At 33.4% G+C, this 20,345-nt stretch overlaps 2 protein-coding genes across 3 annotated transcripts; one reads left to right on the top strand and one right to left on the bottom strand.

Moving 5' to 3' along the window:
• Positions 1-3,141: 3,141 nt before the first annotated feature.
• On the top strand, positions 3,142-11,665 carry LOC100266825 (phragmoplastin DRP1E). Its single transcript, XM_002265475.4, has 15 exons — positions 3,142-3,616; positions 3,747-3,810; positions 3,908-4,015; positions 6,569-6,670; positions 7,142-7,192; positions 7,283-7,344; positions 8,167-8,257; positions 8,338-8,402; positions 8,581-8,775; positions 8,865-8,984; positions 9,064-9,134; positions 9,874-10,099; positions 10,212-10,262; positions 10,365-10,748; positions 11,332-11,665. The coding sequence occupies exons 1-15, from the start codon at positions 3,476-3,478 to the stop codon at positions 11,458-11,460; spliced, it is 1,860 nt and encodes a 619-aa protein (XP_002265511.1). The 5' UTR covers positions 3,142-3,475; the 3' UTR covers positions 11,461-11,665.
• Positions 11,666-11,854: 189 nt separating this feature from the next.
• On the bottom strand, positions 11,855-18,429 carry LOC100247838 (haloacid dehalogenase-like hydrolase domain-containing protein Sgpp). Of its 2 annotated transcripts, none has more exons than XM_010663136.3 (5): positions 18,105-18,429; positions 13,572-13,686; positions 13,321-13,475; positions 12,442-12,703; positions 11,855-12,286 (listed from the first exon to the last, which is right to left on the bottom strand). In XM_010663136.3, the coding sequence occupies exons 1-5, from the start codon at positions 18,239-18,241 to the stop codon at positions 12,098-12,100; spliced, it is 858 nt and encodes a 285-aa protein (XP_010661438.1). In that variant the 5' UTR covers positions 18,242-18,429; the 3' UTR covers positions 11,855-12,097. The 2 variants fall into 2 exon arrangements, with proteins under 2 accessions (XP_010661438.1, XP_002266455.2); XM_002266419.4 differs by having other exon boundaries at positions 13,572-13,689; positions 18,105-18,428.
• Positions 18,430-20,345: the final 1,916 nt, after the last annotated feature.

Here is a 20,345-nt window from a genome sequence, read left to right as displayed (position 1 = left end):
TTGACAAACAATTACCCTTCTTTCAACTCTATTTTCCCTTAACTTTATCCTTAATGCTACATTTGGTATAGAAAATTAGTACTAAAAATACAGAGTTAAGGAAAAATGATTTTCTCATATTTAATTTTACTATAAAAAGTATGAAAAAAAAAATCAAATATAATGAAGTTTGAAGTAGTATATAAAAATAATTCACTAACTTTAAATTTATTTTTTTATCTCCCTTCATTTTTTTCCTTTTACTTTTTTTATTTTTATTTTTATTTCTCTTTCATATATTTTTCTTCATATTTCTAGGAACCAAGCATAGGATAAATTTTGTTACACTGGTATTCCTATGTCATGTTCCTACTTATACACAAATTTTCCTCATTAAGTTATAACCTAACAAGTAGTCATTCACTTTTCACTATGATTCTCTAAACTTTCTTTATTCTAAACTCTTTATATTGGATAAGTGTGTACCCTACAAATCACCAAAGCTTATCGGTCCTTGGAATAGTGTTTTTATCACTAAAATTCCTCATCATCCTCATCCTCACAACATTATATGGAAGGTCTAGCTTCCTTTTGTAGAATGTAAGAAGGTTAAGGTTCAACAATGATGATGATTTAGCTTCTAAAAGCCAAAGTCTAGCATGAGACATCACACATCATATTTCTAATGTCAACTTCCAAGTAGACAGTCAATTATCTCATGGCAATGAGCATTTGCCTTAATTCATTATTACTATTTGGCTTTGATTTCATTATTGGACCCTAAAACAAAATAGGTAAAGTCTCACACTCACATTCACTATAAGAGCACCATGTTTAGTATTTCAATCTAATTGATCATTCAAAAGCCTAGAATAAACGAACTCCATCAATGATGTGTATTTAGTCAAGGTAATGAAAGAATAAACTATAGTAATGCATCATTTCTCTCATGCCATACAGATTATGATATCCCACATCGGATAAGTGAAAAAGTTTTTAACATTATATATGTATGACCTTCTCTTAGTCTTGTGCATGTGTTTTAAAGTTGTAAGAGTCCTTTAAGCTCAAAATGGACAATACCTACACAATTAAGTATAATTGAAAGACCAAAAAACAAAAGAAATTAAATACCATTTCTTTTTGAGTTTCGAGCTTCAATAGATGGATTTATAGAAATTTTAGGACAAAAGAGGTGTAAGTTAAGGTTTTAATTTTTTTTGTTGATTTAAAATGTGATTGAGATGTATTTAATTGTGCATGAGTTAGATGAGAATAAACTAAGAGTGAAAATTTGAATTATTTTGTATAAGAGATATTTTAGTTTTTTTTTTTTTTTTTTTTTGTGGCTAATAACTATTAAGACATATAATCAATATGATATTCCATAATACAAGAAACATTGCGTTAATATAGTCAAATCTCAAGAAAGATTTATGTAATTTTCTTTTATTAATTATCAATTTAAAATAAAATTTAAATTCCAATGTGTTTTTGGCAACTAACCATTTATAAAGTGAATATGGAGTTTTTCTCTCCCCTTATTATAAACATTTCTTGACATTAATTGTCTTTCCTTCGTTAACATATTCTTATCATTTTTTTTTCCTGCATTCGGTGATTATGTAGTTTCTATTCATAATCTCTCTTGCTCTCTCTCTCCAAATTTATTTGCCATTTGTTTATTCTAATATATTTGTCTTCTTTTATTCAACCCTTTGTGACGAATGATTAATTTCTTTTTGGAATCATGGTAATAATTATAAAAATTGTGTCAACTTAATAATTTTATTTTATGCATGAAATTAATTATATATGAAGAAAAAAATATTAATACCTAAAATAACTTTGGGAAGAGAAGATAGATTTGAGAAATGTTATTAAAAATTATTCTCAAATATTTCGTTTGAAAATTTGAAATATTTTTAACATGTTTTTTTTTATATATTTTAAAGTATGTTTTAAAAATAAATGTTATTTGACTATTCTATTTTTAATTATTGTATGCACAAATTTCTTGCAAAATTAGCAAAACAAATAGAAAAATAACGTGAACAAAACATTTATTGAAATTAAAATATTATAGGTACAATTTCAAAAAATAATATTCTTTTCAAAAGAATATTTTTCCTCTAATTATTTTGCCTTGATTACACTGGAAGACGACGATGATGCTTTCTTGATTTTGAAGATCAATCGAGGGGCACAAATGGCTTATTCCCAAATGAACTTGTTAAATGGTGAAGTTAATCACAATTTGGAAGACGACGAACGCGTGTAATAGTTTTCCTGTACGAAGTTGCCTTTGGATTTTCTCCTTAAGATTTTACTTTCTGAATTTTTCTTGATAGAAAACACTTCTATTTATAAGTAAAGATAGAAAATTTGAATTTCAAATTCTTGAATTTTAGTTGCTTAATTAAGGAATTTAGTTAATTGATTTTAACAAATTTTCTTCTCTGTTTTACCAATAAGATAATAATAATAATAATTTGGAGATTAGGGAAACTTAGATATCTTTCTTTTTTTTAAAAAAAAAAAAAAATTATTCATTTTGAAGACCTAATTAGTGGTAATTTAATCCACTAATTTTTTCATGTCTACAATTATTTTTCACATTTGTTAAATTAGTCGTAAGTAAATAAGTGAAAGCAAATAAAAAATTATTTGAAAAAAATCATATTTATAGTTTTAAGAAAAATAAATGTTATGTATTTTTTTAATTCTCAAATATATTTTAATGTTTTTTGCTGAGGAAGTATTTTAAAAAACAATTTTAAAAAACAGCTTTTGAAAATCGTGCTCATATTCTTTGTAAAAAAAACCCATTTGGTAACTTAAAATATTTTAAGCTTACTTTTTATATTTTTAAAAAATAACTTTTATATGTTATTTTATTTTTAATTATTATTTTTATTTATTTAATAATTTAAAAAAAATAAATAAAATATAATTAAAAGATATTACCTAAAAATACTTTATTCTTTAGTAATAAAATATATATATATTTTTCCCTTTTTCTTTTTCTCTAAGAAAAACTTTTCTAAAAAAACCATTATTAAACCTAACACTATAATAACAGGAATGATACTAATAATCAATTAGAAAAAAAAAAAAAAAAAAAAACCAGAAAAGTGGCCTTCCATCTCTTAGTGGCGAAGTTAAAAAAGGGGTGCACCCGGAGGCTGCGATGGTAAACATTTCAAAATTCAAAATTTCAAACGCGTGACGGCGTGAGAGAATAAAAGAAAAAGGTAGACCAGCCATCTATTACAAACAACAGTGCGCACCTGGCGTATGATATCTCCACCGACCCTGACATTTAGACATTTCTCCCGATGCCGAAAGAGCCAGAATTTCTTGGACGTTAGAACATAGAACTCGCACCACAACTCCGTGTCTCTCCCCCTCACTTGGCGTTCATTTCAAGTCAAATCTATTTCTCCCCTTTCAATTCTAGGGTTTTGCGCGTCAGATCTACGGAATTTCCTCCAAGATGACTACCATGGAGAGCTTGATCGGACTAGTCAATCGGATCCAGAGAGCGTGTACTGTTCTCGGCGATTATGGCGGTGGCGACAACACCTTCTCTTCTCTATGGGAAGCGCTTCCCTCTGTCGCTGTTGTTGGAGGACAGGTTTTTAAAGCTGCTCTTATTGCTTTTGAAAGCCCGATTTTGAAGATTATTATTATTATTATTATTATTATTATTATTATTATTAGTATTATTATTATTTTGAATTTTGTTTTGTTTTGATTGAGATCAGAGTTCTGGGAAGTCTTCGGTTTTGGAGAGCATCGTGGGGCGAGATTTTCTTCCAAGGGGATCAGGTTTGGAGATTTCTGTTTTGGATTTTACATGTCGTTGACGTTTTGTTTTGTTTTGTTTTTGTGACGTTTGAGTGAAGGTGATTATGGAGATTTGCAGGTATTGTGACGAGGCGGCCTTTGGTGTTGCAGCTGCACAAGACAGAAAGTGGACAACAGGAGTATGCGGAATTCCTTCACTTGCCAAAACGGAGATTTACTGATTTTGGTATGTATATTGCACTTTTCATTATTTATTTGTGATGAAAGCATAAGTTTCACAGTAGTTTTATTTATTTATTTATTTATGGTGATTTAGTTTTTAATCATTAGTTGTAGTTTTATATCTTCTGAATGTCTTTTTGCCATTTAGAGGAATTTGGTTATAGGAATCGGAACAGGAGCATTTTTTTTTCTAAAACAAGCATTGGATTTGGTTGGATTGGGGCTCTTAGCTAGAAGATTAAATAAAGGAATGGCTTTTTGTGTGAAAACTTGTGGACAGCATTTGGAAATCATCCCTTATATTGAAAATCATTAGAACTTTAAAAATTTCAGGAATCAAACTCTAGTTTGTTTTTCACCAAGATGCCAGGATTGTTAACTTCTTAAAATTTTTTAGGTGGGCAAAAACCTTCCTAAAACAAGAATAACCAAGAAAATATCTACACACTTGTTGGGCTTTCAACCTATTCAATATTTCCCATAGAATGCACATTTGGAACTCTGACAGACTAGAAATCTTAGAAAATAGAAAGTTCAGTTCACTTCAGTTACAAACTTTGTAAGAACTTATTTGTTAAAACACAGATAGATGATTTGTTGTTGGGTGCTGCCTGATGAGAGGACCTCTTCTTTTTCTATGCTATGCTGTTTGATGGGCTTAGTATACTTCCTATTTACCTTAATGCACTAGTCTTTTGTTAGGGATACATTTTTTGCTTGCCTATCAAAATTGTAGTTGAAAATCCAAAGCACATTAAGGCACTTAAGTGTCCTAGAGCCTAGGTTCATGTTGGAGCTTAGAGCATATTTAGGCATGGTAAGTCAAAACTAAGTGCATGAGTGTATGTGATGATATGTCAAATAATACTGCAAATTGCATAATAAAGCTTTTAATATACTAACATGTGTGTTTATCACAAAGAAACATTCAAATTCAATCACAATAACACAAGATATTGAAATTGTGCAACTCTAGTTTTCTGCAAAGTGAACGAATTTCCTTTATACAAAGATTTAAATAAAACAAACAAACAGAACAAAGAAATTTTAGCAGCTATTGTAATCTCAAAACAGGGAAAAAAAAAAAAAAAAAAAAGAAGAGAGAGAAAGAGAAAAAGAAAACTCAAATTCAAAATAACTTCCTGGGTGGCTATGTATGCGTATCTCCATTTATTCATGTAAACATGTCAAAAATAGATGGATTTGATTTTTTATTGTCAGAAAGGAATGAAGAGAGAGCAGGAATATTTGTACTCATCCATCTATTGCCTATGTGTGCAGTTGATAACAGTGCCTAGAAGTAAGAAGTTTTGTGCAAGCAAGTTTCTAAGTAAATAAAGTCATCAAATCTTAGGAAGAAAAGATCTAATAGTCAGACTACTATTGGCATGAATGCCAAATAAACTAAAGGGGATGAGTTGGCTCCTTGCTCATTAGGTGCCTTAGGCTTGTCTACTCTGTGAGTAACTTGAAGATGGGTGTTGGTCTGTTTTCAGGAAGTGATAGTCTTTTGAGCTTTATTGAAGATTGAGAGTTGGGTTTGGCCATTGATACAAAGGATTTTGGCCTTGTTGGGAAGCCTGAAAGAAGACTATGATTGGGTTTTCTAATATCATGGTTGGTGAAATTGCTCAGATGTGTCAGTATGAGAAAGGATCTTGAAGATATTATTAGTGTCTCTGATATAGTGTTGACATTTACATACTGGTGAATTGCCCCTTTGCATGGAGATCTTGGTTGGGTAGGTAGGATGCTGATAACTTGGTGAAGGGGAAAGCTTTTTCTCCTGTTGAGCTTGAGGGATACTTGTCCTCCTCTTGAGTTTCTTCTATTTTTTTTTTTTCTATTTTATTTGATGGAAGAATCTCTCAACCTTTTATGTACATCCCAATCAAATGAGATGACACAAATAATTCTAGTTAAAGGCAAAGGAAATGCAAATAATGGCCCAAAACTAAGGACCTTGAAATTTTGAGTGAGGTTCGTATCAAAACTTTATGCTGTACCTTAAGTGTTCGAATTGGGAAGATTGTAATACAATGTACTAAGAATTGCATTATAATATTAAGAATGCACCATTGAAAATAAAAGAGTGCATCAAGATAGCATGTGGCGGGATAGTTTAGGAGAGTGTGATTTGTTGTTTTTTTTTTTTAATATGTTTTTTTACCTTTTATGTGGATTTGCATATGACACGTGCATATGGTTGTACCACTTTTTCTGTTAGGTGCCTTTTGTTAATATGTATTTATATTTTCCTTGTCCAAAAAATAAAAAAAGAGGAAGAAGAAGACAATTTAAAGAATGCATCAAGAATTCAAATTGTGGCTGGAACTTACATGATGATAAGATAGAAGCAGTTTACTACCTTTGTGTGCCCATTTGAATTTTTTTTTCAATGGGCAACTATTCACAAATAGCAAAGTTTGTTGTTATGATTTTGCATTATCAGGATTTTTATACTTGCTTTAACATTGGTTATTGTTTTTGTTGCATGTAATTTATAAAGTCTGCTGGGCTGTTGCTTACTTTTTGACATCTGATTTTTCTGCTGCAGCCCTGGTTCGCAAAGAAATTCAGGATGAAACTGATAGAATAACTGGGAGGACAAAACAGATATCAAATGTTCCTATTCATCTTAGTATCTACTCTCCAAATGGTATGTTATTTTGCAACATTAATTTCTGAATACTTGGGTTGAAATGTTAAATAATAATATGGCTTCACAGTGAATTACCATATGGAAAGAAAATCTGACTGTAATGTCACTTCATCACATGCATTTTTTTCTTCACTATTATCAATTAGCTCAAAACTTTTGAGAAACAGGTTCCTGTGCTTATGACTCTAAAAATGAATATCTAGTATCATTCCTAAAGGGAATAGCTTTGATGTCACAAAAATGAATCTGACACCTTCAATAATTTTTAGGTATTTTTATTTTGGTGAAGAATTTTTTCCATTTATTTTTCCCCTGCTTGTATTTATTCTTCTTTCTACCAATTTTTTTATCATTTAATACGTGAAATGAAGTTGGTAGGAATGGTTAAATCTTCTGATTGCATCTTCAGGAACTGATAATGTCCTTGTTCTACTCTGACACCATTTTGTGATTCTCTCTATTTGGCAGTTGTCAACTTAACCTTGATTGATTTACCTGGTTTAACAAAGGTTGCTGTGGGTATGTATTGTATTTAGTTACTAGTTATGAATTTGATTTTTGAGTTAGATATTTTCGTCCTTTACTGATTAAAGATTTTGTTCTTTGCAGAGGGACAGCCTGAAACTATTGTTGAAGACATTGAAAACATGGTTAGGAGTTATGTGGAGAAGGTAATAATGCATTTTTTTTCTTTAAAAAATGCTAAATATGGGGCATAATGCTTGAGTTTTTGTTCTGGCGGCTTCCTTTCATTGTGGAAAGTTATATCTCTTTACTTTTTCATTTAATTGAAAGTGTACCATGTTTTTGGTGAACAGATAGTAGTTTCTTAAATTAAATATGTATGGACCAACCACACACTCCATCTTCTCTCTCCCTCTCTCTCTCTGGTTTTACAGTTCCAGTAACCAATGAACAAGGGTATCCTGTAAGCTGTTGGATATGGTCACCAAATTCTTGCAAAACCTTGGCACTATCATCCTCATGAGCAAAATGAAAGAAATGGATTAGCTTTGTTTTCCAACACTTCTTCTCTGAACGATGGTATGCGTGGGATTAGGTTGATGGATCCACCAGTTAGAAAGCAATTTCATCATCAGTCAGGAATTTTATGTGGGCTGTCATTTGCCTGCTACTGTTGATATGGCTTCTTTTGTAGCTGATATTGTTACACTCCTTATATGAATCACATATCCAACTGTTTTTGCATTTTTGTATTGCTTAGCTACTGTCTCATAAGCCTCTACCCTTATCAGCTGAAGCTCAGGGCATCTTGCCATTGTGGTCAAGCAGGTTTTATTTTGTGCAGTATATGTTTCATGTGGTTTTTTACACTATATAGTTGGAGGGCTTTGTTGGGTGATCACTTATGTCATGTGGTTTTCTTTTGATTTCTTATGTTGTGAGAATAATAGATATTTATCAGGTTCAACTGAAGCCCTTAAATTTGTACATTAATTTGTCACTCTAATTGATGGGTATGGTTTCTGCAGCCCAACAGCATTATATTAGCAATATCTCCAGCCAATCAAGACATAGCAACATCCGATGCTATCAAACTTGCTAGGGAAGTGGATCCTTCAGGTATTATTCAGATTTCACAAGACATCCTTGTCAGTTGGTTTTTGTCTTTCGTAACAAGTGTTTGCCTTTACCGTGCTCAGGTGAAAGGACATTTGGGGTGTTGACAAAGCTGGATTTAATGGATAAAGGAACAAATGCATTGGAGGTGAGTCTCTCTCTCTTTCTCTGTATGTGAAACTTTTTTGGTTACATGTTTTGTTGTGGTCTTTTTCTATTCATGCTGATTACATATTGAAAAGTATTTCTAAATCATATGGTTTCCTGCCAAACAAGATGTCTGAAATTTTGATTGCTCTTCTTCCTCACCTCTTTTTTGCTTGAAGGTTCTTGAAGGAAGATCCTATCGGCTGCAACATCCTTGGGTTGGAATTGTGAATCGCTCACAAGCTGATATCAATAAAAATGTGGACATGATTGTTGCAAGGCGCAAGGAGCGTGAGTATTTTGCAACTAGTCCAGATTATGGACACTTGGCCAGTAAAATGGGTTCCGAATATCTTGCAAAACTTCTTTCAAAGGTAAACTTTGTAGTATGTCCGTTTGAGGTCTTCTTCGTTATGTATACAAGCACATTGGGTATCATTTGAATGAGTGAATTTGGTTTCAGCATTTGGAGACTGTAATCAGGGCTAGAATACCCAGTATCACGTCCTTAATAAACAAAAGCATTGATGAACTTGAGTCAGAGATGGACCATCTTGGTAGGCCTATTGCTGTTGATGCAGGGGTGAGTGGCTTATGCTTCATTTAATTAAATAATAATGAGACATTTTTTCTGTTGTAACTAACCGTGATGTTACTTTCAGGCCCAATTATACACTATCTTGGAACTTTGCCGTGCATTTGACTGTATATTCAAGGAGCATCTGGATGGAGGGTAAACATTTGAAATACTTCTATTTATATATATATATATATATTTGATATATTGTTCCATTTGTCAATTTTAGGTCCAAGTAGATTTTGATTATGTATCCTTGAGTTGATTCTTTGCATTGAACTCTATTCAAGGAAGCTGTGTGGTTCTTGACTAAATTGTTCTTTGTGTTTGAAATTCTAAATATCCTTGGTGGAGAGGCAGCAAAGTCTCAGCTGACACTTAAGATAACTGTTGAAATTGATCCATTTAGTGTACAAGTTAAATTTAGGGGCCATGGGTTAAATCCTATCATAATCAAGCTTATCCTTGTAACAATGACAAAATTTTACACTTATCAGTTTATAGCTCTTAATAATATATGCTTAATGCAATGCAAACACAAAAGATGATGCTTAAGCTGGATCAACTTGCCCAAGGCCACAATCTTGTCCCAACCAAGTGAGGATTGGATTGAGATTTTTTTATCCAGACTCACTCAGGTTTGAATCAATCTCTTATATTGATCTTAGTTGGGCATCTGGATTCAAACCTCCTTTAGTTGCAGGACTGATGCACTCAAGCAATGCATGCTAGATGGTGGAATGATGCCGGTTGATGGCGTAATTTACATAAATCAGACAAATTGCTTCTGATCCCAGGCTTATTAAACCTCAGTAGTTTTTGCTGATATGTATAAGTGTATGTATATGCTTATAACTTGTTTTCTAATACTTCTGGGGTTCTTTTGTAATCTCAGACGACCAGGAGGTGATAGGATTTATGGAGTTTTTGACAACCAGCTCCCTGCTGCTTTGAGGAAACTTCCATTTGATCGACATCTTTCTCTGCAGAATGTACGGAAAATTGTTTCAGAGGCAGATGGTTACCAACCACACTTGATTGCCCCTGAACAAGGTTATCGTCGCCTTATTGAGGGGTCGCTGAATTATTTTAGGGGCCCAGCTGAAGCTTCAGTGGATGCTGTGAGTAGTTCTTGTTTCATCTGCTATGTATATGGAAGTTCATTTGGAAAGTTGTGGTATGTATCTGGAAAGAAATTTTTTTAATCTGACTGATCAAGAAATTGGAACGTAGGTTCACTTCGTCTTGAAGGAACTTGTGAGGAAGTCCATTGGAGAAACTCAGGTGAGATTTTGAGTAAACTTGTCTGGGAGCGTTGTCATTGATGCATGTGCAGTTCTTTCTGTGAAAGGGAAAAGGTTTTATGCTTGTGTTTTGATGGAACAGGAGTTGAAGCGTTTCCCAACTCTGCAAGCTGAAATATCTGCTGCTACTGGTGAATCCTTGGAAAGGTTCCGTGACGACAGTAAGAAGACAGTTATTCGGTTGGTGGAGATGGAAGCTTCATACCTGACAGTGGAATTCTTCCGGAAACTTCCCCAGGAAGTGGAGAAAGTAGGAAATCCAGCTGGGGGTAATCCAGCTGCCTCAACTGTAGACCGGTATACAGAGGGGCACTTCAGGAGGATAGCATCAAATGTGTCCTCTTATGTGAACATGGTGTCTGACACACTCAGGAATACGATCCCCAAGGCTGTGGTACATTGTCAAGTTAGGGAGGCCAAACAATCTTTACTCAACCTTTTTTACACACAAATTGGGAAGAAAGAGGTACTCTCTCTCTCTCTCTCACACACACACACACACGCACACACACTCACCCACCAGCCTGTGGGCACACACACCAATTCTATTAGATGCATCAGCTTTATTGTGATACCTGTTTAGGTAACTGAAATATAGGGATCGACCAAGTTATCAGTTCTGTGGAAATATTAAAAATATTCATGGAAATGTTGATTAGATAACAATTCTACATGCAATAGTGTATTATGTAATGCAAAGCACGGTAGTAGTCTTCATTCAGTGCAAACAAATTCCTATCACATAATTTAGGGGAATCAAATAATAATATCAAACTGAGAATCCTAATTTTTTTTCCTTTCCATGTATGAATGTGGTTGGTAACCAATCCCTTCCATACTTTGTTAATGAAAAATAAAATAAAATAAAATAAATTCCTATTATTTTCTGAGTTTTTGTATACATTTATGTTTTAGTTTTATTTTAAAATTTTGTTTCATTTCTAGTTTTAAAATTTAATGTTCAGATCATCCTGTTCCAAGACTTGGTTATGGGTAAGCCCTCTTTCGCCATTGATGTTAACTAAAGGCTTTTGGGATCTGCTTCACAGGGTAAGCAGCTTTCACAGATGTTAGATGAGGACCCGGCATTAATGGAGAGGAGGCAACAATGTGCTAAAAGACTTGAACTATACAAGGCGGCAAGGGATGAGATTGATAGTGTATCATGGGTCCGATGAGACGCATATCAGGAGATGCCTCATCTCACAGTTTTAAAAGATACAGATGACTCAAACCTTTTCTGATTCTGATGAACCGAAGAACGGCTTGATATTCTTTGTTTTGTTTTGTTGTGCAATTCTTATTACATCCTTGTTGGATGTCTTTATGTGTTTTGTAGAACTTGAAATGGCCTTTTATATATGATGCGTAAAAATTCACAAACCCCCCCCTCTCCTCGAGAATCATCATCTTTCGTGGTGTCTCGTCTTTAATATTTCTTTAATCCAAGTTTACAGAGCAGTAGAGTTAAATAAAAAATGGAACCAGGGTTAATAGAGAAGAGGTCACCTCCAGAGGATATTACTTTCTTCTCTGGACTCCTTTTGCCCCTGAAATTCTTCTAACAAATACTCAACGGCAAACAGAAGTATTCTTGTGGCGTAACATTTGAGTACATGAATCCCTCATCAAAAGGGAAAAGCAATTCAATGTAAAATACAATGGGTGCAACTTCTACGTGAAGTTCGAACAGATAGATGTAGAGTAGAACCCATAGGTGAAGTATAAACCCCCTTCACCAAGCCCTTGTTCTTTAGCAGCGCATGTTTGTCTCATTGTTTTATTATATACGCTAAAGAATAATAGCATTTCGAGCTAAGTAGCTGTTGTTACCTCTGGCTTGCGTTGTAGCTCTTCCAACACACCCCACAATTTTGGGTCGTCAAAATCATCAATGACGAAAGAGGCCCCGGCTGCTGCCAGTAGTTTTTCGGGGTTCCTTTTGGCTAAGCCCACTACTGGCATCCCAGCAGCCACCCCTGCTTTTATCCCTGAAACAGAGTCCTAGCCAAACAGAAACCATAATAAAACATTACTCAACAGTATGAAAAAAAGGAAAAAAAAAAAAAAAAAAAAAAAAAAGCAAATAACAAAAAGCCCCATCAAAGGTTTGAAAAGAGGCTAAAACACATGGTTTTGGGAGTGGGAGTAAGCCAGACCTCAAACACAAAAGTGTGCTTATGGGACACTTTAAGTGCTTGGAGAGCTTTCAGGTAGGGGTCAGGGAACGGTTTCACTCGCTCACAATCGCTCCCAATAACAATAGTCTCGAAGAAATCCAACAGGCCCAACATTGGGATCAAGAGCTCAACATTTGATCTTGGAGCACTTGTCACGGCAGCTCGTCTCAAGCCCTGTTCTTCAACCCATTTGCACAACTTGTGCAGCCCATTCATGGGTTGTAGTTGTTCTGATGCCAATCTGCATATCGATAATTAGGTTGGGTTTGGGATGGATCGCAGAAAATAGAAAAGGTATTAATTTTGATAACCTGTGGTATGGAAATTACTTCTTAGGAGAGGTAAATTGGAGTGCAGCACAAGTACACAGCATGACAAAAAGCTTCTTGAGATAAGACTATACTCTCCCTTTCTAGGGTCATATTCTATATCATATCAGAGCCTATCATGATTCATGCCCCTGTCCTTATTTTCATCTATCTATCATTGTATTCAGCTCATTCACTCTATTCAAATTCAATTCGTGTAAAAGGAAAAGAAAGGAATGGGGTTTCATTTTTCTTTTTCTCTTATTCGATAATGAGAAACTGCTCTTTCTACTAACCCTTTTTTCATTCATGTAATAAGAAAAAGAGGATCAAGAGAACATAAACAAATTTTAAAATAAATTTCATCTAAAGTCCACTGCTGTTGTGTGGTAGTCAAAGATAAATTCAACTTCAACTCCTTTCCTAATTCTTTCCCAATTAACTTCTTCTGGTTTCAAACATTTAAATTTGCCATTCTAATTCAATTCATTTCCCTTTCTTCCAAATCCTCTATTTCGAACAAAATAAGTAAAAAGGTGGCTGATGATACCTCCGAAAATAGGCTTCCTTATCCTCCAAAATTTTTTGGCTTCTTTGGGGTTCCCAATCAGGAAAGAGGATGGTGGCAAGATTCACATTGTGCTTGCCACTAATAGTCTCAATAAAGAATTCCTCGGTGATGGGGACTCCTCCATTGAAACCTACCTGTGGAACACTTACTTTGGTCATATGCAGTACAAAAATGACAAATTATGGGAATATCTCTTGAAAAAAGAAAAAAAGAAAAAAAGAAAAGCATACCTCTTGAAGCATGTCACGAAAGGCATAATAATGGAGAGGATCTGAATCACATATTGTTCCATCAATGTCAAATAGTATTGCTTCTAGAGGAGCAAGAAAAGAGAGTGAACACTTGCTGCTGGCATAGAATGAAAGAAAAGTATTAATATCAAAGCTCACCAGACATAGAAACAAAAGAAACTCTGTGCACTGAAACATGAAAGACACTACTGATGATATGGATATGGACAAAAATATGCAGGTATGTGTGACAGGAAGAGGGTGGAAAATTTCCTCATTCATCTTCTTTTTTTTTTTTTTTTTTTTTTCTTTTTTTGTGTGTGTGTACATTGAGATGCACAACAGAAAGATACATAGATAGATACCTCCACTACTAGTACTACTTACATATTTGCAAGAAATTTTAGGAAGAGTCAATCCCAGGCCAAAAGTAACAATGATAAGGCTTTTGTAAATGATTTAGTAAAATTCAAAAAAAAAAAAAAAAAAAGTATCAATCATGAATTGTATTTGCCATATGTAGGCAACAAAATCCCAGTTTTCCAGTTTGTAGGTCATCTGATATTTTTTTTGACAAGTCAGTTAGTGGGTAGTCTGATGAAACTCAAGTCACCTCTTTCTAGTTGGTTAATTGTGCAAATGACATGGTTGGGCTCCTCCATGGGTTTACAGTTCAGTTTAAGTTTTCCTATTCCTTTACAGAACACCTTGTTTCTTGGTCATGTCTGGGGCCGCACTGCGATTCTAACATCTTGACTTTGGTCTTTTATCTGACTCTGGTTCCTATGTTTGACATGGACAGGCAGCAATAAAGTCGTCTTTTATAATCAGGATTTTGATTCTATGAGGATGCTTGTTCAGTATTGATGTTTCCATGTGCAGATATTTGTAGCTAAAATCTTGTATGCTTCTTCTTCATTGTTGGAATGCCATTCCTCCGGTGGAAGTACAACTAGTGCCAATCTTAACTATAAGGCAGATAAGGTGTATGGTTTGGGGCAATCATCTGTCATGGACTCACGGCCCTATTCAAAGTTACCATGGAAGGCAGGTTTTAATAGGTTTTGTGGTTCTGCTGTTTGTTTCTGTACATCTGGTCCAGCATGAATTAGGAAAAAATGGAAAACAAGAAACATACATTGTCAGCCTGAAATAACCCGAATACTCAAATATCAACTGACTCAATAGAGTGAGCTTCCAAACCCCTGAAAACGTAAATGGTTTGTAGCGATAATTGATGCGACATGGTAAAAAAAAAAATCACCAGGGGGCACACATAAAAGAAAAAAATTATATGCCACACCCATGTATAACACCCATAAACTGCAACAAATAACTTAATAGTGCAATTTTGTTCAGTTTTGGACTCTGCTAGTAAATCATCTGAAACTTCAAAGAGACTTCTGAGAATTATATTGTAGAATTAAACTAATTTCCTTGAGGGGATTTTTCCAATACAAAGGAACAACTTACTTGTACCTCATACTGAAGAGACATCTATTGGAAACATCTTGTGTGGGGACATTTACCATAAGAAACACATAATGGATCTGTCAGAAGATATATTAAGGTTATGGAACCTCGTAGAACATGGTGATGAATGAAATGACAGTGAATTTGAATGTATTTTGTGCACCCACATAATTCATTATTCTGTTGTATTAATATAGCGTCTTCTTATTACAAAAGGGGATAGTAGGTCAATAAAAATTTAACCCCTATCCCTAAGCAACCATCACAACCAAATAATTGATCTTAGGTACAGTATTAGCCAAAGCCTTATACTCAGTTTTTCTAGTAGAATGGGCAACCATTTTTTGCTTCTTATTTTCCCCACATCTAGTCGGATCCCTAGGGAAGATAAAAGAACCACTAGTGCACCAGCAGTCTAAGAACGAAGCTCACATTTGGAAGCTAAAGAAGTTTTCCTCGAATATGAAGGACTACAGCAAAATGGAGTAAAAAAATTTGAGACAGGCTTATGTCAATTAAAATTCATGGTCAAAGGATCTGATACCATCAATGACAGCAAGGGATAAAGCATAAAATATAGCATCCAAATGGGGGAGAAAGAAAAGAAAGAGAGAAAGAGGTCTTTACAGAAGAGGCCTTGCACCTGAAAATCAAAATAGGACTAATGAAAATCTAGAAGAATGGGTCTGGGCTTCAGGTGAGATGGAGATGCAAAGGGTAAAGAGAAATGTGAACAACCAACCTGACATAAGGATTCAGTAATAACCATTCTGATTAGTTGAGAATTTTGTAAAAGAATCCAGTGAAAGGTTTCATTAACACCTAATTAATGTCAAGTGGATCTTCCTAGGGAATTGCAGCTTAGTCATCTTCTTGTCTCTTTAGGAATGAAAAACTGCTTGTGGTACTATGCCTGACCTCCTAATTTCAGGACAATAAGATTCCCAATAACATAATGGAATGTGCAGGTTGTTGGGTAATGATAATTTTCCAGATCCAAATGGTAGTCAACCTATAGCAAATCCCATTGGGCTGACCCACATATAACCCAATCTCACAAAATAGAAGTTCTCTCAACATTACCAAAGAATGTATGATCCTAAATCCAAATAAGAATCTTAATCAACAAATATCATGCAACAAATAACATCATAAATATCTCATTTTTATCAAAAGAAAAACACAAGCTATAAATTTAAATAAGCTCATGGTGTTAAATATTAGTCTTGTAAAACAAACATCAAACAAGGTGCCTATATAAAGGTGCATACGAAAGAGCTAGACCATTTGTTGAGTGTAATTTGACATTCAAATCAATTTTGGTAAGGATCATTTTATCATCTGTTAAACCTACCCAAGCAATAAGATTTTACACACGCTTTACTGGTGATGAGACATAACCTTGACAAGATTAATTATCCCATGGCTAAGAAACTATCACTATTTTCCTTCATCTTTCATTTGAACGCTCTCATTTAGCTGAATAGTTTCATCAAAATCATTGTTATCATTAATCACCCAATCATCAACACAAAGAAGAAACAATATCTTGGCTAGGTTTACAAATGAAAATAGCTTGACAATGAGGATTTTGCACAGAACTGAGACTAAGGACAGTATAACAGAGTCTTTCATTCCAATCCTGAGGTGCTGGTGTTAGGCTATACAAGACTACGAAGTTGACAAAACATATAGATGCAGATGGGTTAGATGAGGCTTCCTTTGAGTGTCTTCTTGAAGATCTCCATTCAGAAACTCTCTTCTTTCAATAAATAAATGCATTCATCTATGTTTACTTCCAGTTTCAAATTAACACAAATAGCATGCACTGAAATAATCCATGGAACTAAAGAAAATGTTTTCTGGTTCTCTTTGCAACTAACCCAGCTTTATAACTTTCAGTGAACCATGTGACCTTTTTAAGTTTAAAACCCCAGTTACAACCCACTGGATTTCCTACAAACTCTTTAAATGGTTGGAATGGACATTCACCAATAGAATCTACAAGGAAAATTCTTTTCTTTTTTTTTTGGTTATTTTTCCCTTTTTTCTTTTTGAAGATAGTGTTTAACCTTGGTAGATAAATGTGCAAGAAAGTATGAAAACTCTGACTGAGTTTACAAAATGAATCCAAGTATATTGAGAAAATTCATCCACAAATACCACAAAACAATCAGAGCCACCCTGGGTAGATGTCATCTTAATAATGAATAAGCATATATAGTCCAATAATGAAAACTCAAACCATAAAAACCTATGATTTGAGGCGTTCAGTTCGAAACAGTTTAAATAGGTCCATAATCAATGTTAGTTTCATGCTGGTTCTCCCTTGTACATATTTTTAGGCTTATTTGAGGAAGATCATGATAATAGTAAGGTAACTAATCGGAATGATTCCATAAGTTAGGGATCTAAGTGCAAGTACCAAGACTATGCCATCTTATTTCATGGATATCTAGTTGGGATGTCACTGTAACTTCAAGATTTTAGGAGCTTCAATATATATTTTCTCAAGTTGTCTCCCAAATTTTCATGGTTTTCTTTTCTAATTTCCAAAATAAAACAATAATCTCCATATTTTAAGACACCCTGCTTGATACCCAATATCAAGAACTTTTGCATGTTCCAGGGAAAACCATGCTGTTGTCATTTGGTTTCCTAAAAATCTGGAAACATTTGCAATGAAGCCCCAAATAGCTCTATTCCCCCTTCTCTTTATAACCCATTTTCTCAGAATCCAAACAGAACATTTAGACGACCTAATTGTATGGATAACAATGTCTAACTCATATTAATAAATGAAAGAAAAAAAAACACAAAAAATGAAAATTATTTTGAATCCTAAGAACCCAAATCCATAAACTCAAAAACATTGAATTTAATACTAGTATCCCATCAGAAAGTGTATCTGAAAACTGATCACAATGCTTAAGACCCAAAACTGTATGTTTACAATGAAATCAACACTCTGGAACAACAATTCACCCACTACATAAAATAGGTAGAATCAAAATGGAAATGATTAAAAACAACAAAAAGTGAAAAGGGTAGATGAAAAACCTGTGGGCTGAACAGGAAATGGAGGTCCTAGGAGGGTGGTAGGAGGTGGGGTAGAATCCAGAGAAGTTTAGAGAGAAATGTGGGTGTTTGTGAAGATGGGTTGTGAGGAAAAAATTGGAGGAGAGGAGGGATGGCATAGTAAAATGGGAAATGGAACCTGGAGAGGATGTGTAGGAATTGAATTGGATTGAATGGCTCAGTTGAATCCTCCACAGATATCGGTTTTTTTCAGTTGGGCTCTGTTGTCTTAGTCCCCTCGTTACCGTCTGTTTATTGACATCTGTTTCAAATCCAGGTTCTGCCCTTGGATTTTCTCCGATTCAATCTGGTTCCTTCATTACTTGTACCACATGGAACCTTGATAAAAGTCCTTTGCCCCCCTTAAATTTGAGTCTTCCTATTCACTTTTTCAAATAAATATAAATATAAATCATCTTTCATGGGGTCATGTTATAATATGGAATCGGATTTTTTTGGGTATCTACCAAAAAAACATCATTAATTAAATAAATAATGTTACGTATACAACTTATATTTCATTACTTTCTTCTCGAGTATTATTCATTTAAACGTCATATATGGGTCTTATTATTTTATACCTTTATCCATTTTATCGTGTCTTAGTTTCATTTTTATTATTGTTTTGTGCTTTAATTTTATTTATTTATACCTTTATACTATATATTTTTACATTTGCGTAAGGGTTCTGATTTTTTTACCGTACATTTATAACACCCTATATTTGAATTCAATACCTATTTGATACCTTATATTTTTTAGTAATTCAAAAGATAAATTGAAATTTATAAATATAAAAAATGATTTTCATCAATTTGCATTTCTCAAAAGACATAATAAAACATCCCAAATTTATTAAAAATAACAAATTTATATATATATATATATATATATATATATATATATATATATATATATATATATATATATATATATATAAATGGTGGGATGGCTTGAAAAATGATGCAGTTAAGCAGTATTTCCTCAAGAACCCCACACAAGTCTCAGCCAGTGATGATATGTCTTAGTTTCTCCTCAAAAAACAACAGTTACAAGTCATGCTCGCAACAGCTAAGACCCCTCAAGATTTCCAGAAAATGCAGAATCTAATGATTCAACAAGCTACCTTCCAGACAATGGTGATGACTATGAAGGAATCCTTCCTCCAATAAGAAGATCTAAGTAATCATCAGCCTTATGTCTTCCATTAAAAATATTTTACAAGCTTTGCAGTTTCTGCACCAAAAGCAGCAAGCATGTGACTACACAGTCTAAAGCAGCCTGTCAGAAGTCTTCTTAGCCGAAAGTGGGTTTTTCGGTGGAATTCGGTGGAAATATATATATATTAAAAAAAAAAAAAAAAACAGCGTGTTATAGGCTTGTTAGAAAAATAAAGTGAATTTTTGTAATTTATTTATTGGCAAGATTTAAAGAAATCTAATTTTAATTGAATATCCATCTCTGTCAATCAATTTTAAAACTAAACTTTGTAAACATGTCTTTTAAATCAATAAACATGTCAATATATTTTATTTTAGCATAAAATCCGAAGGAAAGTAAAGGGAAAAGTATCCTCCAAACTTTAAGGCTATGTTGGTTATGGGAAATTTGAGGGAAAATATGAAGTAAAGAAAATAAAGAAGAAAAGTAGAAGGAAAGAAAAAATGATGGAACAAAAAATAGAGTCAAAGTCAATAAATTATTTTTATACACTTCAAATCATTTTACTTATTCTCTCCTATTATATAAGGATTAAATAATTTTAAATTGTATAAATTTTTATCAAATTTTAATTATATATATTTTTTCATATTTTTTATAGTGACACCAAATATGAGAAAATTATTTTTTTTAATACATTTTTTTTTATTTAATACTTTTTGAAACCAAATGTATTCTAAAGTTATGTAACAACAAAATTATAATAAATAATAATGAAAGCACCAAAGCTATTTACATGTTTAACTAAAATCTATATTATAAAATAGAAATAAATAATAAAAGGGTTCAAAGGGTCTTCTTGTCAAATAAGATGAACTACAAGTCCCAACACAAAGACATTTCTTAGCCTCTAGATTTCCTCTCATATATCAATTGTCATCCACGTTACAAAATGCATGGATTTTCAAGTAACATAGTCAATGAAACCTTTAGTGATATATTTTAATCTCACTTACAAATAAAATGTTTAAATAATAATTATAATTAATACAAATAAATGAA

Source organism: Vitis vinifera, chromosome 15 (assembly GCF_030704535.1).
Source record: "Vitis vinifera cultivar Pinot Noir 40024 chromosome 15, ASM3070453v1".
NCBI classification, from domain to species: Eukaryota; Viridiplantae; Streptophyta; class Magnoliopsida; order Vitales; family Vitaceae; genus Vitis; species Vitis vinifera.
The sequence above is the reverse complement of the archived record's forward strand: the minus strand, read 5'-3'. Positions and strand labels throughout refer to the sequence as shown.